Source organism: Athene noctua, chromosome 27 (assembly GCF_965140245.1).
Source record: "Athene noctua chromosome 27, bAthNoc1.hap1.1, whole genome shotgun sequence".
In the NCBI taxonomy this organism is placed as follows: Eukaryota; Metazoa; Chordata; class Aves; order Strigiformes; family Strigidae; genus Athene; species Athene noctua.
Genome location: NC_134063.1, coordinates 3,510,570 through 3,532,968, shown reverse-complemented (window position 1 = coordinate 3,532,968; position 22,399 = coordinate 3,510,570). Strand labels below are relative to the sequence as shown.

The window sequence follows — 22,399 nt, the reverse complement described above, 5'->3', positions numbered from 1 at the left end:
TGCAGCTGTCTTTGTCCCAGTGCAGAAAATGGGGGCTTTTGTGATTTCCTCTGATGTCATCAGTGTCCACAAAAGTCACTGAAAAACCTCTTCCTCTGTCATGTGGGTTAGTGAATATGTTTGGTGTACAAAAAGTACCGTTAGGTCTTTCACTTAGAAATGGTCTTTGGTGGCGTATCCTGTTTCTGGTGTATGTGAAGAGCAGCAAGGGCGGCATTAAACAACATGCACCAAGTCATGGGACCAGTTACAAAGAAGCATTTTTGTTCCTTGGATTATTAAAAAAACCTGATCGTTCATGCTAAAAAATAGAAATGTTTTCATAACCTAAAGGGGAGTCTGCTCAAATCCAGGTGAGAAGAAGTATAAAGACATTTGAACAAGGTAAAAGGTGCAGAAAATAACATGGTTAGTGGTAGCATTTAGTAGCTCATAAAGGTGGTTGAGTGCTTTTTTAAATAAGGAGCGTACGTTCAGAATAACTGACAATGCTTACGAGTCCTGTTGAATACTGAAGTGTAACCGAGCATGAAAAAAATGTTTGATTCATACCAGGTTACCTCCTCGGTGGCTGGCCAGTAGGCCGATCAAATGGAGTTTGTAGACCACGTAGTTGAGTGCTGGTTTTTGTCTTAGCTGTTTCCTTTTTATTGATGTTTATTTTATGAACTAGGTGTTCAAACCTGTTAGCTTTCACTGAGAGATTGCTTGTTATAAGGTGTGTAAAGGGAAGTAGTCATCAATGTGGGTGTGTGAAACTTTCTTCCGGTGGGCTCAATCTTCATGGCAAATTCAGATTGCATAAAATACACCGCTTCTAGCTACCACGGTGTGACTAAGCTTCAACCTTGAGGAATATGTTTGTTTAGGGCAAGTGCTATGACTGTACAGAAGGGAATAGGTGAACAAATTTGCTATTAATTACACAAATATTTGTAGTAAATTTAAGAAGTCAGCGATGGCCATGATCCATCATTTTGTTGGTTGTCCTTCTTACCTTTCTGTAACTGAGAAGTACTTGTAGCTTTGCATAAATCAGTGTTACATCTTTGTAACATTTTCAGTGTTACATGTTTATATAGTACTAATACATCATGAAGCATCTTACTTTGTGATATTTCCCTCTGAACTAATCCCAGTCCGCTGAGTCTCGGAAACAATAGCTACTTTAGTTTCTTAGAAGGAAGTGACTGTTTCCTGCACATACAACAAAACGCGTGCTTGTAATGAAGCCTACCTTTGTCAAAGCCTGAAATTATGCACAGAAATATGTCTGAAACTAGCAAATTGAAAAATCTATTGTACAAGTACTTGCACAGCTTTTTGCATAGTAATGTGAAAATAAAAGTTTGAGTACATCTTGTGTTTGCAGGGATAAGCACTTTTATCTGACGCATCTTTCTGGTCTTAAAAGTTGTCTGCTCAGGTATGATTTAGCACAGGCCCCTGAGGATTGTTTAATTGCCATGCAATTAAATTAACAAATACTGTGATCAGACTGGAGACATTTATACTAAGGGACTGATCAGACTGGAGATGCATTAAGGGGCATCTCTGGAGCCTTGATGATGATACATACTTACTGATTTATGTTGGACCATTTTCACAGAATCCTAGAACGCTTTGGGTTGGAAAGGACCCTAAAGCTCCTCTAGTCCCACACCCCTGCCCCGGGCAGGGCCACCTTCCACTAGCCCAGGTTGCCCAAAGCCCCGTCCAACCTGGCCTTGAACCCTGCCAGGGAGGGGGCAGCCACAGCTGCTCTGGGCAACCTGTGCCAGGGCCTCACCCCCCTCACAGGGAATAATTTCGTCCTTATATCTAATCTAAACCTGCCCTCTTTCAGTTTAAAACCATTACACCTTGTCCTATCCCTACTCTCTGATCCAGAGTCCCTCCCCCCTTTCCCGCAGCCCCTTTCAGCCCTGTGGGGCCGCTCTAAGGTCTCCCCGGAGCCTTCTCTTCTCCAGCTGAACCCCCCAACTCTCAGCCTGTCCTCACAGGGGGGTGCTCCATTCCCCTGATCATCTTCATGGCCTCCTCTGGCCCTGCTTGAGCAGATCCTTGTTCTTCTGATGCTGGGGACTCCAGAGCTGGACCCAGCACTGTAGGGGGGGTCTCATGAGAGCAGAGCAGAGGTGGAGAATTCCCCCCCTCGCCCTGCTGCCCACACTGCTCTGGGTGCAGCCCAGGGTACAGTTGGCTTTCTGGGCTGTGAGTGCACATTGCTGGGTAATGTTGAGCTTCTCATCAACCAACACCTCCAAGTCCTTCTCCTCAGGGCTGCTTTCTATCCATTCTCTGCCCAGCCTGTATTTGTGTTTGGGATTACCCTGGCCCATGTTTTGGTGTTCTGCCCTCTAATACCCACTTGCTTGTTGGTATCTCAGACTAGCCTGCCTGGGGAGGTGCTCCAGGATGGCTTCTGTAGTTGTGCTGCAGCTGCCTGCATAGGTGCTCTTTCATGTGAAATATTTCAATTGTCTTTGGGTAAACTGCCAAAAAGCTGTTCTCCATGGGAGACTGCCTGGTGCTTGGAGAGATGCTGCGGGTGCTGCAGTGCTCACTGTGTCTGGGGGATGTGTTGGCCTGGGTCTTGCTTGGAATCACTTTGGACAAACAGCTGCAACTCTACATCAGTTGCTTTTCTTAAATCCAGTCCTGCTGTGTTACGTACCTGTTTAGAAGATTATACGTGTTTTTTCTACAGTGCCTTATGGTGCTGTACTGCTTTGGGCTTAATATCTGCTCTGAAACTGGTAGATATATGCTACTTGCCTGGTATTCCTCTGAATTTTTAAAATAAGGTTCAAAGGCTTTTATTCATCTTTGAATTCATTTGGGATAGATGGATGCATCGTGCCAAATTTCAGTTGGTATGTATAATTTCAGTAAAGGTTAAGATTAGAAAAAAGTGTAAATAGACTTTTTGCATTCCTCCATCACTTTGGCCAAGGAATCTTCCTATCTCGCCTTGATTGTACTAGACAAGGGGGTAGTGGATAATGCATCATATTCCTAAGAAATAATACAGGAGGAGACTGCTGCAAAGACATGTCAGAGGTTCACCTTCATGCCTCCAGTGTTTATCACCGATGAGAACAGGACATTGGTCAAAGATCTTATGGCTACCTACAAGATTAGTGAATAAATCCCTGGAAAGCTGGGTAGCAAAGGCAAACTACAACATGTTAAAACACATATAGCAATACTGTTTATCAGCAGATGAGTGGAAGATAAGCTTGGCTTTTTCAAAATGCCTTTCAAGTTATAACATGTTTTTTGAGCTCTTTATTGCCTCTGACTACCCTCTGCACCGTTTTATTTTGGCTGCTGCAAACCTGCTTAAATGAATGTTGTGCAGTTTCTCAGTTATTGCTTATATTGTGTTATATGCTTATTTACTTTGGTTTATGGTTTTAGTGAAGTTAGTTGAGAGAGTGATACTGTGTGGACACATGTGCCTCAAATTCCGTTTCTATCTGGCCATGGAGTAGTCTTAACAAAGGATCCAGTTATCTCTAATAGCTTTTTCTACGGTATTCAAATAATAGAATATTTGTAGCTATGTATGACAGAAGTTAACATCTAATATACTTGTCTCTAACACCGTGTCCAAGTGAGTGGAAAGCAGCATGTTATGCTCTTGTGTGTTACTGCAGTTCATTTTTTCTGTGCTGTCATGGTACAATGCTTGTGTTACAGGTACTGTAGTCAATATAAATTATAAATGTATAAAGTCTATTTGACTAGTTCAGGGGTGTTTGATGTGAAGTACTGCTTTTGGGGGTTTTGCTAGAAGACTGGCAAGTGATACTTACTCCTTTTCAGCCTCCTTCCTAAATTAGAAAAAGGCAGCTGATCTGTGCTGTGCTTGTAACAGGATCTTCTGCTTGAAGCACAAACAAATTTGAAAGTTGCTTCATCTCTACAAGGTGTCTGTGGTGTAACTGCCTTTTGTGTTAAGCATCGTGGTCATGTCACATGGCTTGTGCTCCACAGGTAGTATTTCTTAAGATTATTTTAAAAAAGTGAAGGGCAGTTGTTGCTGGTTCTTCCCTTTTTTGGGAAGATGCCCAGTTGTCAATGAGCATCTTACTCTCATGTGAGATTGTCATGTGCTTGCACTCAATGTGATTTCATGGAGGTTAAAGGCAAGCCTGTGTCTCAAACTGCTACAAAAAAGATAAATCCTACAGTGCTTAAAAGAAATGTCATATTTTGTGTTTATATTTAATGTTCTACTTATTCCAGACTTTTTCTGTTTTAGAATGGTCTAGTTACGCATTTATGTCAGATCCTATCTTGCTCCTTGTAGCGTTCGCTGTTAATCATCCTTTCCTTAAAACACTGTTTTTCACCCTGAAAGTGCAAGAGAAATAGGGACTAATGTTCACTGACATTTTGCTGTTTCATCTGGGTGGAGAGCACTTTGCTGTTGCAGTAAGTGACAGGTTTGAATCTCAAATCAGCTGCACCAGATCCAGTGGGTTGAGGCTGGATCCTGACAAGGACTTTGGTGGAGGAATTCTGCTGCGTTTGGTTTGCTGGACTGTAACCCTAAGTGGTAAGAATATGAGTTTGTCTTCTCTTGGTTTCAGAAGATGGTATATGGTTGAGATAAGAGTACAGCTTCTTTAAGACTATTGGAAATTAATAGCTTTCATGATTAAATGTAATATAAAGGTTCTGTAGTGATGTTCATTCTAATTGTTAGTGTCTTCTCAGCAGATGAAAGTACATTGTAGGGAGGGAGTCCCATCTCCTAGGAATGTAATTGCTGTTTAGTTAGATTAGTGATTTTTTTCTACTTTGTTAACCTATTGCTAGAAAAAAATCAGTCTTTTGTGAGCACCTCTGAAATTGTCAGCAAACCCCAAGTTCTGTCTTGGCTGGAGCTTGGAATAAAGTTCTAGTGTTTTTCAAAGTTAATTCAAAAAACATGTCTTGGGAAATGAGAAATCCTATAAACTGACATTTTGGCTTCTTAGCGTGACCCACTTTTTCTTCCCTCCCCCTCACCATTTCAAAGGGATTGTGTGTTGGATTTGTGATACCTTCGTTATTATTTTAGCCACTTGCATTCATTTAAATGCACATATTTTCTAGCTGAGGTCTTGGAATTCTGGAGGAGTTTGGGCTTATTTTAAAAATTAGCTTGTATATTTTATTAATGGCTATAAATGCTTACTGCCTCTGTTTGGTGGAATACATTAAGAAATGACAGTTACGGCTTTGTGCTGTATTCACAGCTTTGAGTAATTACTGCTAACATCTGCATGCTTTACTTGGGTTTTAGCTGTGCTGCTCTGAGTGTGTTTCTGTAATCTTCCTCCTTGTGAGGGATAGGCGAGAGAAAACAATCACCCAAGTGGTTGCTATAGCATTTCGTTAAGGAAGCATTTCCACTGATCTGGGAAAGGCTCCTTTCCCACTTGGCAGCCTAGCACGAATAAAAGAGCTCCTCTCAGCTTTTCTCCCTATGTTATCATATGCCCTTCAGCTTCTGACTGCAGCCTTGCAGCTTTGCCTGGGTTGCCATCATTCTGAGGGTGTTCTTTTGCTTAATGGCTCTGCTTGTTCTCGACTACACCAGGAGTGAAAGGCAGCCTTGTCATTGCCTTGCTTACTCAAACCAGTCTGGCTGGGAATGGCCAAAGGTCTATAAATATTGTCTTAGCAGTGCTCCTCAGTTGACCAGCCAAAATGTGTGCGTAGCATCCCAGGAAGACTTCGAATAAGACTATCACAGAATTAGTAAGGAATTAATAGTTCAGAAATATGTGTGTATATATATAATGAATACTGTGAGCATAAATAAACTCTGAAGTACTTTTCTTTTGCATTCCTTTCTTCGTGGGATCTCAAAAGCATTTAAGTAAAAACTGAGCCAGTTGTATAGTGGGAAGTATTTCTTTGGAATCACCACACTAGGAAATTGCTGTGTTAGAAGGATTTATGCAAAAACTATCAGTGAATCAATGCTGGGAAAGATACCCACATTTTTTTCCTGTTTTGGTATGTAAATTTTTTTTTCCTGCAAATATTTAGGCCTTGCTGAGTGACTACCATATTTTCTTCATTGCATCCAGTGGTTGTTCTCCCTCTTACTGTCTAGTTTAACTCCTCTGAACAGTTTGCAGGCTGCAGTATGGGACCTGAGGGTCAGTGTGAAAATGCTTTGGTGTAGTGTAGCCTCCTGTGTGGTGCTTTGCGGAGGTCAGCGATTCCACTAAAGAGCTGCACACGCCTACTCGTTTCCTTCATATTTATGTAGATGTTAAATGTGGTAGCGAATCAGGCTAGGGTGTGGTGGTTGGGTTTCAGATTTAAGTGGGAGACTAATCAGTTTTCTTCATATAGCTCATTCATGACAGTGCTACTCCACAGAGATTAACAAAAAGTTAATACCTGCTGATCCTTTAAAGCTTTCTATATATAGGGTCTTTCGTTCCTCGTAGTCTTTTAGCATTTGAAGTACAGCTATTTTGGAAGGATTTATTTCTGTTCTTCAAAATCCCTTATTTTTAGTTTCAGATCTGATTCGGAGTTCTGCAATCTACTTTTCCAGAAGTTGCTCATGGTGTTAGGCTAACTGCTAGGCAAGCATTTGCCTGCAGGCTGCTGGGCCCTCGAGTGTGGCTGGTGACTCAGGAGCTGTATTTAGCTGTGCCAGACTGTACATTATTGAACTTTACTCTTTTTTTGCCCCCTCTTGGTCACACTGTGGTTTGTGTTCAGCTCCTAAGCTGATGTTTAAATAGCTTGGGGATAGATGCTGTGGGAAATGACAATAATGCTTTCTGGTTATGGACAAAAAGACCAAGAACCTGCGTGTTAGTATTCTGCACTGAGAACCAGTGCTGACCTTGCTGACGAAGATGTGGCAAGGAGATACACATGTGAAGGATTCTGTGACGCTGTCCCAGCGTGCTCTTATGTGTGCATAAAATATTCAAAGCTAGGTACAATGTATTTGTAGATCAGTTGCATGTTGTGTAAGTCATTCTTTCAGCATCTCCAATCAAGTATTTATTGGCTAATATTAGAAGGTTTTTTAGTTTATAGTCAAGACTTTAGACTTCCTGTGGATGTCGTCTGGATCTGAATCACTCTCAGGCAAAGGGTTTAGAATCCTGAATCTTCTGCTTCTGGGAAGAAGTCACCTGGACTCTACATTGCTGAGCATTTGGGGGGCAATGCCATCTCCAGTGTTGGCAGATGTGATCCACTCGCCCGTATCCAAGCAAAGAGATGGGTGTCTGTAGAAGAAAGGTTGCTTGGTGTTTAGCCTGCCCTCCCTCAACGTGAAAATTCCCTTTGCAAATACAGTATTTCTATCCTAAATACAGGCATTTAGAAATATCTTAAATTTCAAGTAAGCTCATTTGCCTGCTTTCTTCCATCCAGCCTGAGTTACATTCTGCTGGAGAGCAGGGCTGCTGCTCTTTGAGGGACGTCAACAGGCTGCAGGAATGGATCAGTCAGGAGCTCTGTGAAGGTCAGCAAAGACTTTTACGAAAAGCCTCAAAATAAGAAATGTAATTCCACCTGATCTTACCAGTGCGGTGGAGGAGCTCGCTTTTACTCCTTTGTAAGTGCACGGTTTGAGAGAAAAGCCAGATAAATTATTCTGCTTCAACAGAAGCTACTAAACCAGTGAAGCTGCTGCTCCTCTGAATTATGTGCATTCACTGCATCCTGATGGTGGATTCAAATTCTGACATTGCTAAACTCCGAATGATGGCAGTGTAAATTGTTGTAACACAACTGCTGCTTGGAGTATGAAGTCCTTGCATTAAAATTCAGTTGCTACCTTTCCTCACCTAGATCATTGCAGTGTCTCTTTGCACTACAGACCTTGCACAATTTCTTTTTGTCACCTGCTATTTATTAAAAATAACTTTCTTCTAGCAGCAAACTTTTATGACTTGAAGCATGAGTATCACTCTAGGACATCTGTAAAAGACCAAAGAGTGGTTGGGATAATACACAGAATTTAGTGTCAAGGAGAGAGATGTTAATTAAAGGCAGGCCAGTAGAATTCTGTGTTGAAAATATCTTTTTGGAGGAAGGTAATGATATTCAGGCAGGATTTTACTTTGAAACTAGGTAATCTGTTTCTTCTGAGCTGGTTCCTCTGGCAGTTGATTTATTTATATGGGATGTGAAATGCCCTGCTGCGTGTGTGGCTTTCTAAAGAGCGATTATTTCGCCACATTTAAATTTTCATGATTTCTGTAGCAGATGCCTTTAGTACTTAAAGCATAATTAATTGTGAACTGAAAGAATCTCTGACTGAGCTAACCCTATTTATAAAGTAAAATCTGTACTGATATTTTTTTAATCATGCATTTGCCACATCCCTCCCACAAGCACAGATGTGATTGTTGGGAAAGAAGTGAATGACCAATATTAAATGTAAACATTGTGACATTTGGTGCTATGAATTACTAGAAATTCATACAAATAACTGTTGCTTGTCAAAATGTGTAAATGGCAAAATTGCTCATTTAAGTCGTGATGCAGGGAGGGGGTGTCCTTGCTGTGGGTGGGGTGGGTGACGAGGGTCATCCCATACGAGATGTGTGCTGTGTCCTTCAGGTGTGAGGCTGGTGTAGGTGCACACCTGGAGTGCCATCTGAATACAGCATGCCCAAAAGAAGAGTAACTCATAGTATTTTATTCAGTCATTTTAAATTTGTGGGCTTTTAATGTATTTGACATAGTTTTTTCTAGACACATAAGGCACAGCTGATCTCTGACTTCCCGTTGAGGTAAGTGACCAGTGTATGTTCTAGGAATGGTGGAACCCGGGTTTCATTCAGGCCCCTAGGTACGTGATCTCCATTAAACAACTTTTTTCATAAATCTTCAAAACTAGAGCTCTAGACTGAACAGTGTAATTGCAAGGGAGAGGGAGGAGAAAGGAAACCACTGAAGAAATACCTCGGTGTAGTTTTGGTTTTGTAATAGAATTGTGGTGTTTCTTGTTAATGAGCAATTTCTTCAGAATTAAGTGCTTACTTAAATACTCTGTGTGTGTGAGATTTGGTGCTTGCGAATGATGAGTTCTGCTCCTTCTCCCCACTAACATGCTAGAAATCTACAAAACTGGTAAATGAGCACAAATTTTTGTTTGTTTTCCTCAGGCAAAATACATCTCACAGTGCATAGATGAGATCAAGCAGGAGCTCAAGCAGGATAACATTGCAGTGAAAGCAAATGCAGTCTGCAAACTTACATACGTAAGTGCCTTGTTGGGGTACAATGTAATTGCATCTTTATTTTTTTTCTAGATTGCTGACTAGGAGCTAGTCTTCAGTCTGAATGCCTGCTTTCCTTAGAGTGCAGGTTTTTAGGCTGGTTTAAGTGCAGGCTGCAGGTGGAAGTGCTCCCACATGTATGTGATGTCGGGCTGTTCGTTGTGCTGGCACTAGTATTGGTACAATTTTATTTTACTGAGATAGGTCAGGAAGCTAATCTGATTTAAAACTAATCCAGTTTTTAAAAGTTGTTTTCAACTGGATTGTTTCTTATCACATAGTTGTATGAGCACTTGAAACTTGTGTTTATTTCTCATTGCACAGTCCTTTGTCAAGAAGGAGAGGAGGGAAATACTGTTAAAAATGTTGTTGTGGTTCTCTTCTGGTTTTTATTTTAAAAATCCAGGAAAAAAACCCTTCACAATGATGCTTATATAACTGCATATGTGTTACCTGGAATTCATGCAGACTATTTAAAACTTGCTTCTGTTGGAACTTCGAGACATCTTTCACTTACTGTGAGTGGCATAGAATGTAACATTACTCATAAACTTGATGTCTTATAGTATTATTTTTGGATTCTTGTTACATCTTCGGTTTTGTGAGGTACCTTGACCTATTTTCTTGAGTCTCTTATTTCATTAGTTTGTTATGTTGGCTTTTTTGCTCACAGTTACAGATGCTGGGCTACGACATCAGTTGGGCTGCTTTCAATATTATTGAAGTCATGAGTGCATCGAAGTTTACATTCAAAGTGAGTTCTCTGTGTAACTACAACAGTACTAGCCAAGCTGTTTCATTACTGCATCTAATGAATGCATTGGTATATCATCTTTTGGTTTGCTTTCTTCAAGGAGAAAGGAAGTAGATTGTATTGTTTTGTAATACATGGATAATACTTGGCCTGCTAGTGTAGGCTTTTTTACCAGATAGCTGCCAGATATCTTCTGTGAAAAAACAGGGTATTTTTATGTGAACACTGCTTAAGATGCCTAGTAGCAGGCATATTCTATTTTGTAATAGCTTTATAATTTTTCTTGAAAGGTTTTGTTCATGCTCTGTGTTGCAGACCTTTTTCACCAGACAGGATGGCATGTTACTTTGCAAGGAATAGTTTACAAGTTGGGCTTTAGTATCTGAAAGTCAGGAGTCCAAACAGACAAAATAAATGTAATATTCTCCATTGCTCCTACTGACAATTCTACCTTATTTCTAAGTCTTGGTGGTCATTGAACCTGTGTGTTCTGACAAAGTAGAGACAGTGAAGCTAGTTTTATTATCCTTAAGATAGATTTATTATCACTAGAGATATTATTTGTCTGAGATTATTCTTTCTTGATGTAAAACCCCTTTCCTAGAGAACCCTGTTATGCCTCTTCTGTTACGCAAACTTCCCGCCTAATGTTCATCTTTTTAATATGGCTTATGAAGCTGCCAGTTGTTCATCTAAACACTGTCTAAGCTTAAAAATTTTTTCCTCCTTGCCTGTTATAGAGAATTGGTTACCTAGCTGCCTCTCAGTGCTTTCATGAAGGAACTGATGTAATTATGTTGACTACTAATCAGATCAGAAAGGTAAGCTTTTTACTTCAGTTCTTTAATTATTTTTTTTTCTTGCTCTTTCTCCCCACTTGTGTTTTCAAAACTGTACACAGTATTTCTCTGTTAGGAATATAAAGGTGTTTTAGTAGAATTGTATTTACTCGATTCACTGTCTGCTCTCATTCCACAAGCTGAAGGATTAATGAGGTACTTAGGAGTTGTCCATAGGCTTCCCTCATGTTGTCTCACACCAGCTCTCTGTGTTTGTTCATCACAGTGGATGGTGACAACAACAATCTCTGTTAATATTGCTAGTCTCTTAGGCATTCATAAGAGAAAAATATCCCCGTTCCTAAAGTAAAATGAGCAGTCACCTGACTCCACAAAATTTGTTTGCGAAGACCTGTTCTTCTCGTAATAACAGATCAGGCTTCTGACTTCTGTGGTATAATTGTGTGTACAAATAGTAAAGATTGTATGTAAAGTGGTATTCTGTATTAATGTACTGAAATGTGTCATATTTATTTTCATAGAGCTTTTTCACTTGAATTTTTTCAGAGTTATTGACTTGCAAGGATACTTTTCTTTTTTCAGATTACAGATATATTTTTAAAGCTCTTAAGTTTAATTTTTTTAAGTATCACTACTTTAAAACTCGACTGATCTGGTACAAGATGTGCCTACATTTTTACCATCTGAGTAGCTAAAAAGTCTTTCACTTAAAAAAGATCAGTGGGATGTTACTCAGTATCTTTCCTAAAGAATTATTGCTTTTCCATTTACTTTTTAAACTATTCTGCTCTGACAAGTGTATATTTTTAATGTCCATCCATTCTCTTTATTATGGAGGTTTTATTATACTGAATTCCAGTCACTAGGTTATTCCTTTTTGTGCCTGAGTTTTTACATAAAGGCGTAAAGATGCTTTTTCATGTTTCATTGATCTACCAACTTCATATTTGAAGGGGTTATGAGTTCTTAAAATACATTAAAGCAGAATGAATTGCGAAGTTTTGTTGCTCCTTAAGAAGTAGATTTCATTATTCTTAAAGTAGAATCTAATTTCCTACCACCTGCAAAAGGTTTCAAAATGAGATGCAAATGGCACAGAACCCTGAAGGCCTGACTATGTTTAGCTCTTCTAAAGCAGCCTCTGTGTACACATGAATCTGGACAGTTAATTCTGGTAGTTCATGTGGAAATGTTCTCTGCAGTTCGCTTGGTATATTTGTTTCCAAATAACTGAAGTTAAGGAGTGATCCTGTGACACTCTGTATTTATTGAGGTCTGGTTTTACAATCTACACTTGAACATACTCAGATATGAATATTAATATTGTTAGGAGTCTAAAGCTTAAAAATACCTGAAAGACCATGCAGGATACTGACTACAAATAAGTCCAAAGAAACTTGACCGATAAAATGTATTCTACACCCTAACTTGTATTAGTCTTGTTATGGTGCTGCCAGCAGCTTGGAAGGAAAGTAATCTCATTCCTCTGTTAGAGAGATTAAGCTGGGATGCTGTTAAGCACTCGACAAGAGTGCCTGTTCCCAGGGAAGTTGATGACAGTTGGGCCTTGACTTAGTAGGGTTTATATTTAATACCAGGTTTTTTCAGTATTTTAAACGTGTTTGTGATCATGTAATGAGTTTTAAAAAATTATTTGTCATTCCTAAAATACCGCCAAGATACAATATCTGTAGTTGCCTTGATGTTGCAGTCATCCATCTATTGTTTAATTATGATTCCTCATGCCCATTATTAAACACCAAGCTATTTTAGCAGGTGTTGGAGAACATTCCTATTAATAGTTGATATAAATATTCCCTTGGAGTAGAAGCTCTGCTTCATATCTGTTGAGTGAATAAAATTGATCTGAGAAAACTGTGTCTCGACATCCTCTGTGATCTTAAATTTTTGAGCCTGTTTTTCCTTTTTTAGGATCTGAGTAGCCCTAACCAATATGATACTGGAGTTGCACTGACTGGCTTGTCCTGTTTTGTTACTCCAGATCTTGCCAGGGACTTGGCAAATGACATCATGACCCTGGTGAGTTGATAAGATTCAAATAACTTTTTCCTGTAATGAAACAATGCTAAGTTGTTCAAATCTGTTAAATAGCTGTTAAATTTAGAACTGTTAACATGTGAAAACTGATGCTTTGTTTGTGTGGGGTTTTGGGGGAGCCTTTACAGACCTTAGCTCAAGGGGATTACCTTTCATACTTCTCTTACTTTTGGTGGTAAATGACAGAGCTTTGAGGGGAGAGCAAAATAAGAGTTTTTGAAAAGTAATTGAGCCTCCCAGGAAGAAATTTTGTGTTAGTGGTGTGGACGTAAGAACGTTGAGAAGAACTCTGGAAACACAAATTTGCTAAGAGCCTGATTGCAATTGTTTCATTAACAGATGTCTCATACAAAGCCTTATATCAGGAAGAAGGCAGTGTTAATCATGTACAAAGTTTTTTTGAAATACCCAGAGTCCCTCCGTCCCGCATTTCCTCGCCTTAAAGAGAAACTTGAAGATCCAGATCCTGGTGAGTGGATTTTAATAAATTACTTCTGCTCCAGAACGTGTAGGTATACGTGCTTTTAGAGCTTGTGGAGAGAAGGATACATGAAAAATGCTGTAACAGTTTTTTGGGTACTGATTCACCTGTTTGATAAGTAGATGACCATAGGAGAGTTTTGACATATGTTGCCATATTAAAAATAATTATTGAAAATGTCCAATTTTTACTTCAAACTCAAAGCTATTGAAACTATGTCAGTGGATTAAACCTTAACAGGACAAAGCTACTTAATGATTCCTGGTTTGTTGCTTGATGTGGCTATTGAAAATATTTCAGTTGATTTCAGGGTTTGGGTTTTAGTTGTTATTGTTTCATGTGCTCTTTCACAAAGCTGCAGCTATTGGCTTGCAATGGATTGTACTTAAAATAATTTCGCATCACTCATTATGTTTTTTTTCTATTTTTTTAAATTTAAACTTTGACTCCAGACTGCTGTTTGGGCCCTTCACTATTTTGTCAGTGTAAATCAGCTGCAGCACAGTAAATCTGCAATTGCTCTAGATCATATTCACACTTCTACTCCCTCTTCCCTCACTGCACCAGAATGCCATACACTTATTTCAAGAATTGTGTGTGCGCTGCAGTTCTGTGATTTCCAGTTGATTTGCCTCTAAACAAGAGAGAGAAAATTAATTGCATGTACTGGACTAGTTTGGTGTGGGTGTGTAAGATGCATCTTCCAAGGACAATGTTTTTAATTAAAGCAAGACACACACACCCTCACCTGCAAACAGAGGAAGAAAATACCTATTATGCTTTATGGAGACAAGGACTGCTCTCTACTAGGAAACCCGGATTATCTAGGTTAAAAGATTCCAAGTTGAGAACAATCAGTTTCAAGGCTGAGCAATTAGAAGGGAATTAACTTGTCCAGTCATATTGTTCAAGGATTCATTATTCTTGTGTTTTATTTAAACATGTCTAAATAATACATTTTAAAGAAGCAAGAGTGTTTGGAAACTTTATGGCGGGTAGGATTACTGATTATTATGTTGTCTGTGTCCCACAAACAAGCTGCCCACAGTAAAGCGGGAAAGAGGCTGACGGTGTCCTGGTCTTTCTAATGCTGGACCCAAAGCAAATATCCAGCTTGCTGACATGTTAGAAAATAGCCAAAATTAAATAAAATTCTTTCTCAGTTTCTTTTTGCATTCTTGTGTTTAGTTCATTACCTCATGGTTGGTAATGAGGCTGGACACGCAAGTCTGAATCTTGAGCTGCTTTTGTTCTGGGGGTTCTGCACCAGAAACTTCAATTACAATTAAGGCATTGATGAGATTTCTGCTTTTCCCACTTCTTTTTCCCAGGTGTGCAGTCTGCTGCAGTAAATGTTATTTGTGAGCTGGCTCGACGCAATCCCAAAAACTACCTTTCCCTTGCTCCACTCTTTTTCAAGTTGATGACATCGTCCACCAATAATTGGGTTCTCATAAAAATTATAAAACTGGCAAGTATTCTGGATCTGTGTTCACAGGGGGTTCTCATTAAGTTACCTTGGGTGCAAAAGTAGGTTTCTTTCTTGGAGGTATAGTTACCATTAAATCTGAATAAAAAGAAACCAGGAACATGTGCTTGTGAACATAATGAAAGAGAGAGAAAAAATATATCAATATAGCTTAGTTTAAATATAATGACCTGCCATGTAAATCATAGGTTTTATACTGTTTAAAAGCAGCTATTAAATAACTTTCTTGTCTGCACTTCTTTTTTTAATAGTTTGGTGCTCTTACTCCATTAGAACCTAGGCTGGGAAAGAAACTGATTGAGCCTCTGACCAACCTCATCCATAGGTGTGTATGACAAATATTGCTTTGTTCATTCAGGATCGGTGAAGTGCCTGCTAGGGAGGTCAGTAGCTAGGTCTGCGGATGCATTTCTGGACAACTTCTTGCATATCAATATGTGTTGGCTTCAAGTATCAAAAGATAATCACATCAGGACTGTTTCTGAAAAAGCTGAGTGAGATAAAATACCTTAAATGAAAGTCTTTGGGTGTCTGACTGTCAGCATAAATTTCTCCAAAGCATACATGAAAATTGGAGTAATTTCCTTCCTTTCACTTCATTTTAAGCCAGAGATGACTATGGAGTATATATAAAACTCTGACTTAAAAAAGGCTCAGCTGTATATTTGCCTCTCCCGTTCACCTACACCCACTACGTTCCTGACTTTTTTGGAAGTGCCTTACCCACCAAAGCAGCGTGACAGGGAGTATGTTAAAGTTGTTTCTCATGTCTTTGTCAGCCCAGGCATGTTTTGTAAGAGATTCCTTTAATATACATCCTAAATATAGTTTAGATGCATTTGAAGGTATTTCCTTTTCCCTTGTTAAAGCTGGTTTGTAGTGTTGTTTTGGATCTAATTCTGACCTGAAATCAGAAAGTAGATGTCTTGGAGGGAATAGACGTATTTTCCCAGTTATGAAAAAGAAGTGTGATCTTATGCATGAGTTGTTAAATGTTTGTTTCTGTTTGCATGGCAGAGTAGGAAGATAGATGGGAATGAGCACATTTTAAACAGATATCTGTGTAGCCATGAGAGCAGCTTTAGCCAAACAATTACTCTCCATCCTCCTAATACACCTTTAAGGCTGGTTCAGAGCGGAGCAGGCAGCAGCCTTGCATCCAGATAGAAGGGTTTCTGGAGCAGAGACAAATAGATACAAATTCACCAGAAACAGTACTTCACCAAAAAAAGCAGGAAGGACAGTATGTCTTCAATCCTGCCTCTCCCTCCTCTCCTCAACTCCCACATGAGTCATGCATTTTATTATTTGTGAGGACTTAATCCTGTTCAGTTTGGCCTCCATTCAGTCATTTTGGATCTTATGTCGTTTACACATAAGGCAAACCTTGCTGCCATCCACCACAAAGTGCGTAGGGAGCAAAAATGATTGTCTTGGTTCTGAGAGTACTAGTCACGTATGCGGTGTGCTGAGTGACCTTCACGGTATCGCTTCTGACTGCTGCCTTGAGGAGTTTGCTCGTTACCTTTGCAGACCTTGTTCTGGGAGTCTGCTCCTTTGTTACTTGTGAGGTTCACTGTGTTTCCTTCTTGTGTAGATAAGGATTTGTAAGTACCTTTGAAATCCTCAGAGCTGTACTGTATCTCTGTTCAACTGGCAAAAATTTCTCTGTTCAAAAGTTGTCTTGAATATAAGTCTGATTTCCCCCAAACGTTGAAAATGGGTTGCTCACTTACAGGGATGAGCAAGTGTGTACCTGCACACCAGAAGTCTGCTGTTTGCGTGTGACTTGCTCATTTTGGAGAGATACTTGAGATTCTCCATCTGCCTGCCTTATTGTGAATTTTTGACCTTGGTCAGAGGATTTAATTTGATCCTTGGACAAGATTGCTTCAGTGCTCCGTAACTGGTACTGAGGTTTTGAGTAACCACTTCCTTCCTCATTCCTTCTGTTATCTGCTGCTTCTCTGAGATTCTTTTTTTTTTTTTTTTTTAAACCTTCAGTGGCCCTTCTTTCCCCCGACAGTTTTGAAGTGAGAATCATTTCGTCTAGTTTGAAGGTATATGGAACAGAATACTGGCAATTTCTTGTGTAATTAAAGGTGTCAACTAGCTCCAAGATATTGCTGACAGCTCTTCAAAATGTGCCGATTTTATTCCTTATTTAAAATACTTGATTTCTGTTTCAGCACTTCAGCCATGTCTCTCTTATATGAATGTGTGAACACAGTAATAGCAGGTGAGAACTGAAATTTGTAACCTAGAAAAAGAAAAGCACGATGAACTTTGTCATCAATTAACACCATCTGTAAACCTTTTCTTAACTTAATCTATTTTATAACTGAAGTCAGTTGCCTGGCAAACTTTGATTTGTGTTACTGTGTAACTGTAACTGAAATCCTTTGTTGTCGGTGGATGAGGCTAAGTTACTACAGCTATGTCGTATTTGGTAAAGGCTGAAACAAAGTGTGAACAATGAGTGATTATTTATATGCAAGCTCCTAAATGTTGCTGGAACTACGAAATACACCAGCAGTGTTAGAATTAAAAAAAGACTGATGCCTCATGGAAACTTTGACAAAGTTTTCTTACATGATGAAGGAGCAGAGTGTTTTTTTTTATCCTACAATTTCACAGCTTAAAAACTTGGCGTCATCCTTTAAAGGATGTAATTGGAATCATTGATTTACAATTTCAGTGTCTGGGGAAGGGATATGAACTCCATGGCAGGGATGGAGAGAGAAACAAATGCAAAAAGGGATAACACAGTATTCCAGCTCAGACCTGGCACTTTTCCTATCACAGTGTGAAAGTAGAGGGTTACTGACATCACAGTTTGGCCATAAGCCTGCTCTTGTGGGTAGTTCGGATAATGATGCAGGAACTTGCTGTACTGGGTCAGCTCAAAGAGGAAAGGGTGATCTCTCACTTTGTATTCATTCCTTCAGGGAAATAAGAGATGATATTATGATGGGGAGAAAAATAACACCGAGATTAATTCCATTGTGGATGAGATTGTGCTTCACCGAGATACAATAGGGTAATTCTGTGGGTCAAAGGGAAATTCGCACACCCAGGACACCTCAGGGACTGTCATGTAAAACTCAAATTCAGAAAATGAGATGTGAAGCTGTGTGCCTGCATTAGAGCAGCACCTTGCACCTGCCAGCTCTTTGCATGACCTGAAATGAGAGCATGCAACATGCCTTGTCTGAAACGTAGCTCTGCGGGTTACGGAGAGAAGGTCAGCGTGTGTGGCTTGCTCAGAAAGGGCCGGTGTTGGCGTGGATGTGCTGACGACAGCAGCAGTTAGCAAGATAACGCTACCTTCTCTGCTCTGGGGTTTTGTGCTGCTGGAGATTTACAAATGTCCAATACAATCAACAACGGGACCCAGTTTGTGCCTTGAGTCTCTTGCTGGCTTGATTAAAGCTCAAGTCTAATTACATCAAACTCTAGGATCCATTGCTGCATCTCGTTACATTAGGGAAGTGCATACTTAAAAATTCATCCATACAGTAGCTGATGACATATTTACAGTCTTAACTGCTATGCAATATCAGTCAAATAAACCTTAATAAGAGCAAAGTGTAATGAAAAGCAGCTTTGACCTGGCTGTTCCAGCAGTTTCTGCCTTTACACTTTTTTTCTCGCCCTGCTATTATTCCTCTTAAGGTGTATGAAACTACAGTATGTGTCACACCCTTCTCTTCTCCCCCCAGACCCTGCAAAAGTCCAAGCAAATGAACAAACAACAAAATAAAGTGGCGTTTTTCCTTGTGAACTGAGCTAGCTGTTGACCTTTAGGAGTTGTGTTGCTAAGTTCATTCAGAACACAGAAATGCCAACTGAAATTTGTGCTTGTGTATTTCAGTTTTGATCTCTCTGTCCTCTGGGATGCCGAATCACAGCGCCAGCATCCAGGTACAACGTGGGTTTTGGTGGGGGTTATTTGTTCTGCTTTACTGTGCAATGTCAAGTTCCATGGAGAAATTGGATTGTGTTCCTTTGCCAAAAGTTAAAGCAATAGCTCCCCTCTCACTCAGGTGGAATTCTACAGACTGAAGCATTTCCTATGTAAATTCTCCCACTTTCTTTGCTCTAAAATGTAGACTCTTCTTATTTAGAGTTTTCCTAACTCCCTATTCAGTGGCTACTATCAGTACGATCATACAGAGGTTCCTTTCGTTTTGAATCTGTTAATGCAACAAGACCCTCTTACCTAGAGGCCCCGGGTCTTGGTCAGACTGCTTCCTTGTGTATTGAGTAAACTTAATGAAGAGTTATTTTAATTAAGACTTCTAAGACTTGTAATAAGTACGACGTGGTCTTTTTTCCAGCTTTGTGTTCAGAAGTTAAGGATATTGATAGAAGATTCTGACCAGAACTGTAAGTATGTTGCTTGTCTTCGTGGAAGCTTTTAGCAACCAACCACTGGGGAGAAATTGCAGCAGTCTTAGAGCAATGAGCTGTTTCTCCAAACAGCTTGTTCAGTATTGTAGTGTCTGGTACATTATAAACAATTGCTGGGATTTTTATGTGGAAATAATTCTTGATAGTGAACATTCTTTATAATGAGCTTTTTTAAAACAACTGAGATATTACTGCTGTTTGTGGTCTTGTAGATCTAAACCAGTTTTCTTTCCATACTCTGGATTTTCCCTTTTTATAAACTTGCTGCTTGGAGAAAGCATGAGGAGTATTCGGCAGTGTAAGAATGCTTACTTATTTTAGTGACTACAAAGAACACTGGGAAATCCTTTTTTGTGCAGATCTTTTTCCTGACATCTGAATTTTTCCCCACTGAGAACAGGGCCCCTACTTAATACACCGATCTTCAGTGCTTTTAAAGCTGTGTTCATTCTAGGATGCCTGTTCTCAAAACCCCTAGTTTCTATATGTTAAATGTAGAATAAATATTAAATATATACATATTTTTCAGTCAGTGATAAAATCTGAGGTGCAAGAAGACTGAAGATTATATATGTAATTACATGCCTGTATATGGGATTATGAAATTGAAGACCATAATCTGTGATGCACTGTTCCTCAAAAATGCTTTTACCTGTCATAGATTTTTATTCAAGTATATTAAAGTTGGTTTCAGTATAAGCACTTGGTACTAAGATTTCATGCTAAACACAGAACAGTGTTTCTATATTTGGAAAGAAGTTATATTTTGTCTTTCACAGTGAAATACCTGGGACTGTTAGCTATGTCCAAAATCCTGAAAACGCATCCTAAATCAGTTCAGTCTCACAAGGATCTCATTCTCCAATGTTTGGATGACAAAGATGAGTCTATCCGACTCAGAGCTTTAGATCTCCTGTATGGCATGGTATGTTTATACATGTATTTCCTTTCCTCTCCAGCCCCCATGACCCTTTAGGAGGCTGATGTTTAAGAAAAACATTCAACTTTCTCTTCCCTTCTCCAAGTAGTTTTGTGATAATAACTCCCGTATCTTTTCTGACACAAGTAAAAGATCTGGCACAGTATGAGAGGGCTTTAAAAACCGGGGTTCAGACTGAAGGAGTTTCTGAGTGTGAGTGCTGTGGAAGTCACCTGGAAGGCTGCTTTTCTAATTCCTAAGCCTTAGGTGCTCCTTCCGTGCTTAGTCTGGGTATAAAGTGGGCTGCAGTCTTATAGGGATAGGTCCGTGCTGTTCTGGGCTGCAGCACACAGTAGTGCAGGCTGACATCCTTTATGCAGTCTGAGAAACAGTCCGGAGCACTCTGAAACAACAGAAGGAGCTTTAAGCTGCTTTAATGTCAAATTTGCCCATCATCATAAATTTTGTTATGTCTCTTAATAACATGTACAGAATCTTATTCTGTTTGTTCTCCTGTGTGCCACCAGTCTTGTGCCCACATTCTGCAGGGCAGTTTATAAACGTGCGTAGGCTGCAGAGCCAATCTTGTAGTGACAACATTTGATCTCTGAAAGGTTGTGATTTATATAGTAAAGTGCCTTTCACTCAAGAATCTGTGCTGCACCCTCCCCCACGCACAAAGGGATTGTGATAGATATGTCTCATAGCTTCCTATTTTAGAGGAGAAAGTGAAAAGAAGGGATGCCTTTTGTCTGGTACTCCTCACGAGATGAGAATAACATCAATAACCCAGGATCAGACAGTGGTTTTAATGTTGTTGCAAAGAGAGCTGGAGTTTTTTCTTAGTTCCTGTAGGGTCAGTTCTGCGTGTTGTGTCTTTAGTCAAAAGATAACAAAGAGTCTACCATTTTGCTCATCTCTGTCTCTAATGACTGTAGAAATACTATTACATATGTTCTTGTTAGTGATGTCTTTAACACATACTATTGGAAGATCATAGCTGGAAACAGTGAGTCACAACTGGTGATATTTACTGAGTATTTTGGTCACTTCAGACAAATAAGTTTCCAGAGCAAGTTAATACAGCTATGTTTTGAAATGCTAGAATTACGTTGGATGTTAATGACTCTTAAATTTGTTTAGTTTAGAAGCAAGAATGTTTTAAACTATTAAATTTGCCCATCTGGCAGAAGTAGAAGATTCATTTTCTCCTGGATTTCTATGTTGCTGCTAGTAATTATGATTCTCAGCTCTCCCACAGCATGGTCTTGTATACTTGTGCTGGCTCTGATTTAATAACTATATTGAGAAGAAATACAGAGATTCCTTTCTTGATTGTGACCAGTTTGGGCCTAGAGAGGTGGTTCTGATCTCTTGTAACACATGACAGGTCCGTCAAACAGCTAGTAGCTGCTTTAATGGAACTAGAAGGACTTGACAGTATGGGAAATGGCTTAGCTGTCATTCAACCCTTCAATAACTCTTACAGGTATCGAAGAAGAACTTGATGGAGATAGTGAAGAAACTGATGATTCACGTGGATAAAGCAGAAGGGACGACATACCGGGATGAGCTTCTGACCAAAATCATAGATATTTGTAGTCAGTCCAATTATCAATATATCACAAACTTTGAATGGTCAGTGTTTTTATGTGTCAGCTTTGAGATCATCAGCAATGGTAATGCATGATTATCTGCTGATAAAATTGCATCCCTTTCACTTTTTTAGGTACATAAGCATCTTGGTGGAGCTGACCCGACTGGAAGGCACACGGCATGGGCATCTTATAGCAGCTCAGATGTTAGATGTAGCTATCAGAGTTAAAGCTATTCGTAAATTTGCAGTTTCTCAAATGGCCATGCTTCTGGACAATGCTCATCTCATAGCCAGCAACACCCAGAGAAATGGCATCTGTGAAGTGCTTTATGCTGCTGCTTGGATATGTGGGGAGTTCTCTGAGTAAGTGCGAGCAGAAACTGCCTGATGTGCTTTGAGCAGCTTCTTTCAGACAAAGATACCGGTCACTAAAACATATTTTTGAGAGAAAGATAGTTCAGAATATGCACCCTAAAGCTAACAAAATGATTGCTTCTTTCCCGCTCCCTTGCCCCATAGACTCCTCAGCTGTTTCTAGCCAGGACAGATACTTCATTTTTAATATCTGGTCTTTTTTCTTGTCTCTATAGTCCCGCCCACTCCTGCAGGAAGGCATAGTTGT

General features: G+C 39.6%; 1 protein-coding gene across 4 annotated transcripts in view; it reads left to right on the top strand.

The window, feature by feature from the left end:
• The window catches only part of AP3D1 (adaptor related protein complex 3 subunit delta 1), a 46,128-nt gene that overhangs the window by 5,953 nt on the left and 17,776 nt on the right, over positions 1-22,399 (top strand). For 3 of the 4 annotated variants that reach the window (XM_074927754.1, XM_074927753.1, XM_074927752.1), the window contains exons 2-14: positions 9,153-9,248; positions 9,940-10,020; positions 10,761-10,841; positions 12,753-12,860; positions 13,218-13,347; positions 14,691-14,830; positions 15,100-15,173; positions 17,038-17,087; positions 18,723-18,772; positions 19,189-19,237; positions 20,041-20,186; positions 21,670-21,818; positions 21,910-22,140. In XM_074927754.1, coding sequence (XP_074783855.1) covers positions 9,153-9,248; positions 9,940-10,020; positions 10,761-10,841; positions 12,753-12,860; positions 13,218-13,347; positions 14,691-14,830; positions 15,100-15,173; positions 17,038-17,087; positions 18,723-18,772; positions 19,189-19,237; positions 20,041-20,186; positions 21,670-21,818; positions 21,910-22,140 — 1,385 coding nt within the window. Of the gene's footprint in view, positions 1-9,152; positions 9,249-9,939; positions 10,021-10,760; positions 10,842-12,752; positions 12,861-13,217; positions 13,348-14,690; positions 14,831-15,099; positions 15,174-17,037; positions 17,088-18,722; positions 18,773-19,188; positions 19,238-20,040; positions 20,187-21,669; positions 21,819-21,909; positions 22,141-22,399 lie in introns of those variants that run through there. The other variant, XM_074927755.1, reaches the window with a different exon arrangement.